The 4,729-nt window shown below is 42.1% G+C and overlaps 1 protein-coding gene across 1 annotated transcript; it reads right to left on the reverse strand.

The window, feature by feature from the left end:
- Positions 1 to 78: 78 nt before the first annotated feature.
- Positions 79 to 3,959, reverse strand: LOC124707764 (importin-9-like). Its single transcript, XM_047239454.1, has 15 exons — positions 3,839 to 3,959; positions 3,689 to 3,750; positions 3,459 to 3,551; positions 3,139 to 3,310; positions 2,616 to 2,731; positions 2,452 to 2,538; positions 2,260 to 2,376; positions 2,120 to 2,183; positions 1,873 to 2,015; positions 1,699 to 1,746; positions 1,558 to 1,626; positions 1,391 to 1,466; positions 953 to 1,083; positions 571 to 630; positions 79 to 117 (listed from the first exon to the last, which is right to left on the reverse strand). The coding sequence occupies exons 1-15, from the start codon at positions 3,957 to 3,959 to the stop codon at positions 79 to 81; spliced, it is 1,398 nt and encodes a 465-aa protein (XP_047095410.1).
- Positions 3,960 to 4,729: the final 770 nt, after the last annotated feature.

Below are 4,729 nucleotides of genomic sequence, written 5' to 3' on the forward strand. Positions count from 1 at the left end.
TTCTATCTACTATGCACAGATGTTAGAAACTTGCAATCAGGTCCTTCCTTTAGTGTATCAAAAGATAGGTCATGTGTCTCACTGTCTCATTAGATACACCAGCGGGGAGCCAGGACTCTATGTGAGGCAATAGAACGTACATCGACTTCTGTTTACAAAAAAAGTGAAGGTATTCCGTACTCCAAAAGTTCAGCCACTATGAGCCACTTCCTCGCTACTACAGAAAACTCATGTCACCACTTTCCACTCTTTAAAGTGTATCTGAAGCGAGTAATTACTTGGTGTCAACAAATGAAAATTTCGATGTTGCAGTTATGTGTGGAGTTCTGGAGCCAGAACATAACATTATAGGCAATATAAAGTGGCAGGCTAAAAATGACACATTATCCCTACCAATGTAAGTGTTCAATTCTAAGATCTGAGGTACTTAAGTGGCATGGAATACTAATACCTATCAAAATAAAGCACCTGGCTTTCTTAATGCCAAATGGAGGGATCTAAGGTGCAAGTCTGCCAACAGGAATCAGTGAGCTTGGAACTATTCAGCACAACAACAAAAATTAAACCAACCTGTGCTTCACATAGATGTTCTGAAAGTGAACCTAGAGCAAAAAGTGATGCTTCATGCAGCTGGCAAGAAAATACTGTGTTAGATAGGGTCAACGATACGAAGACACTACGAGCATAAAATTAGCAGGATCAAGTACAATATTTGGGGGTAAATCTAGACAAAAATTTAAATATTACAAACTACTATAAACAATACAGACTTAAAGGCAGCAACTTTGAACATTTCTGTAGTTCAAACAAGACTTACCAAAGTAGCTTAGTTTAAATTCATGGCATGTCACCAAAAAGGTACTTAGGAACATAAAGCAAGAGTAAAACTTGATAAAGACAAAATATCGAGGGTTGATTTCCTTTACAACTTTGTCTAAAGCAAACAACTCACCCTCCACCAGTCGGCAGAACCTGCTTGTCTTAATTCACATGATTCACGAAAACAAATCTGTGAAGCTTCCAGAATTGAGTCAATTCCGTAATCCTCGTAGGCAGTGACTATCTCTTCCAGCAAAAGAGATCCTGAAACAATGAAGATATGAGGAAAACATGGTGTGTCTGACAAATTCCTTAGGAAGAAAATTTCAAACGTGTATTTTCCAATGAGTATGGTTGTTTAAGCCGCAAACAAAGCTCCAAAGAGGGGGGCAAGCAAAGATATTTTGAGTCTAAATTTCAATGTTGATTGTCTAATATATGCATGACTAGAGTACCAAGATTTTTATTTATGATTAATTGTACTTCTGCATATTTTCAAATAGGATGGTAATATTTCACCAACAGTATAGACTGAACAGGGTTGGCAAAGAAGCAAAACAGAAGCTCATACCAGACACACGACAGCTATAAGTTACATCATCCTCATCGGCAACATACTGGTTAGCATCACGTGACCAGTTTTGTACCTAGAATAACAAAATAAACAGATGCATAAGAATTTCCTAGCAAAAACCTAACAGGCAAATGATTTGGCTACGTAATAACCAGTTCATGTACCTGTTCTTCAGTTATCTGTTGAAAGGATATAGTGTAGTACGCCAACTCTTTAATGCTTCCTGCAATGACCTAGTGTGATAGCAAAAAAAAAATGTTACCAAAAATTGCAGAAAATGTATAGGGGCTAGTCAAAAGGAATACCTTTGCTAACAGAGAATTCCCCACGATAGTTGTCCATAGCTCAAATAACTGGAAAATAAGAGAACGAGGGTAAAAGATACGAAAGCAATGAACTGCAGTACAACAAAAGAGAACAATAAATAGAACAAATGTAGCAATGGAACGGTAAAAAAAAAACAGAATGCATGAAATTACCTGGATCCCAAAGGATTCAATACTTCTTTCACTCCCATCAGAATCGTAGCCAACAGAATCAACATCCTCTGAAGCTTGAATGGTTGACAGGTGATAGACCTTGAAGGATGAAACAAAGGTCTGCCACAACGGCGCAAGAATAGCTGTGTAAAACAGACCCGTCATTAGAAAGGCAAAAGACCAAGAGCAATTTAATCTATCCACCTGACGTGGAATTCCAGTTTACAATATAATGTATGAGACTTGCCAGAAATTTTGGCTTCAGGTAGTCTAGGAAAGTTCTGGATAAGCTGGAGTAAACACTTAAGCACCTGATCAACAGACAAGCATAGGCTTCAACAACAATGAAGAATGCATGCATTTGATCCTACAACACAGAATGTATACCTCAAACTGCATACTCCAGTCATCAGGATTTTGGGACAACACCGGTGAATTTAAAATTATAGAGAATTGCTCCATAAGTGGATCAAGCATTGAAGTCATCAAACTGAGTGTCTCTCTCTGCAGCAGAAAATCACCTCAGTTGGTTTAATATGAAGACACAGCAGAATAATACAGCACAAACAAGACAAGTACCTTATAAACACCACTCATTGATCCAAGCATGGAAATACATGAATGGACTATTCCAACAGCTTTTGCACGAAGAGAATTTTCATACAGCTGTTTTTCAGAACATATTGCGTTATCTCCATAATTATTTAGTAAAGCAAAAGGAGTAAACAGTAACACAAACTTACGTGCGGAGATGATATTATTATGTACAATGATGGGAATAGCTCTGGCACTAATTTTGGAATGCATTCATCATCTAAATCATCTGATAGAAGAGCTAGGCATCTTAATGCTCCACGAACTGCCACAAAATGTAGACCACTTCTTTCAGGAACATTAAAAGATCAAAATAACAGTCTTCGTCATGTTTCTATAAAAAAAAATTGGGCTATATGAGCATCCAAAGAAGAAGAAATGCAGATTAGGCTATGTGGTACTAACATTCCGAACAAGGTACCACTTTCTGATAGTGTGGAATACCCTGTTTTCCCAAGAATCCTAGGTCCCTTTTTTTTATTAAGAAGCATGTACAAGCTTCTCATAGATGCTAGCTATTAAAAGAACTGAACTTATTTTGCAATAGAAGAACCGTTTGGAGGAGCTTATTCTGGTTGAAAGCTGACAGCTCCAAGTTTAAGTTCAAGACTTGCAACCAAGCCTGACTAGCCTCATTTGAAAATACTGGGAAGCAAGAAAATAGTTATATACCTCCATTCCCATTGCTTTGATCACCAATTAACTTTAAGAGAAAGGACAGTAACTCGGGCCAGTCTTCTGGCCAATCATTCTGCCCAATAGCTGCTACAGCCATGCCAATAGCAGTGCGTATTTTCCCGTTAGAATCATCAAGTGAGGTAAGAAGGAGTTGACGTATAACAACCTGATGAGGAATATGAGTGAGAACATTCCGTTTCTCTCAACAAGCCACATAAGCAACAAGGACATCAGGAGTCTGTTATGGCCTGGGTCTTAATTCATGGCATTCAACAAAAAAAAAAGGTGGGGGGATGGTCCCTCTCCCTCAGTACCTTTTCTGAGGCAGAAACAACAGGAGGCACGAAATTCTCTTCTTGTTCCTCCCAGTGATGCTTGATGAACTGTTTTAACAAGACAGCAGCAAGGTGCTAGGAAGTGAAGGACCAACAAACAACAGAAGGACAGTTCAACATGTAAAGCCAAGTCTGACAAAAATACAGTGTGCAAATCATAGTTCTGATTTATAAAAAAGTCTGACAAAAATGAGCAACTGTGAGGATATCTGACGTAGCCCAAAAGGGATCTCCTTGTTGATTGTGACCTTTGTGAGGGCAGCTCCATATCCTGAGCAAAACATTATAGCAAGAAACGAGGAACTTGTTAGCTGGCAGCAGGGGATTAGTGAGTTAGGTGGGGGAGGCGACAGACGAACCTGGCTGGAGGGCGGCCTGGCGGAGCGACTCCTCGGCGAAGGCGCGGACGTCGCGGGCGGTGTCGAGCGTGGCCGTCAGGCACTCCACCAGCCACCGCTGGTCCCCGTCCGCCGCCGCCATTGCGATCGATTAACCGGCGGCCGACGACGACGGCTTCGGCTAGGGTAGGGCTGCGCGGGCGGGATGGTTTGGCGGGCGGGATCGAAATTGGTTTGAAAGGGATCGCGCGGGCGGAAATGGTGGGCGGATTTGGGGTTTTTGTGGTGCTTGCTAGGGTTTTTATACGAGAGCCAGAAACAGGGGTGGGTGGTGGCGGCCGGGAAGAGGAGAAGGGAAGGCTTGGGACTTTTTTGGGAACGGGCGACCGGGTTGAGAGAATGTTTGTGATGGGCCCGTTTCGTGTGCCGTCGTGCTGGGCTCACTTGTAACGAAGAAGCGCAGATAGGCGACACCAAGATCCAGCCCAACGGCCCGACATAAAGGGCGCGTTTGGTAGGCTGCACCTTGGCTCGATCGGGCCAGCAATTTTTGATTTGTTTGTTTGCCCTTGGATGAGGCGCGTTCTTGCATGAACCGGTTCTCAAAGCAGCGTGTCGGGTCAGACCCTAGAGGAACGCCTGGTTTGGCAGTTTTTTTAGGGATAGGCCCGTTCTCGCGCCACTTTGACTCCAGCGATGCAACGGTTGCACCAGTTGTTTCTTACGCTCACTCTCCCTTACACTGCTCCACACACTCTCTCTCAAATCAACACAAACATAGTCCGAATCGAAAAAAGATGTACAGGAAAAAGATGTGTGTCGATGATACAAACCAATCTCCACAATCGGTTTCGAGTTTCACCGGTTGACAAGAGGTATTAACTTGTCAATGCCTACAAGTTGTAGACTAGG

This window comes from Lolium rigidum, chromosome 1 (assembly GCF_022539505.1).
Source record: "Lolium rigidum isolate FL_2022 chromosome 1, APGP_CSIRO_Lrig_0.1, whole genome shotgun sequence".
Taxonomy (NCBI): Eukaryota; Viridiplantae; Streptophyta; class Magnoliopsida; order Poales; family Poaceae; genus Lolium; species Lolium rigidum.

Bases quoted from the DNA above. Each gene is read 5' to 3' on its own strand.
- LOC124707764 (XM_047239454.1), bottom strand. From the start codon at position 3,959: ATGGCGGCGGCGGACGGGGACCAGCGGTGGCTGGTGGAGTGCCTGACG. The intron at 3,751-3,838 runs GTTCGTCTGTCG...TGTTTTGCTCAG, and splicing joins CCAGGCCGCCCTCCAGCCAG to GATATGGAGCTGCCCTCACA. The intron at 3,552-3,688 runs ATATCCTCACAG...ACTTCCTAGCAC, and splicing joins TCCCTTTTGGGCTACGTCAG to CTTGCTGCTGTCTTGTTAAA.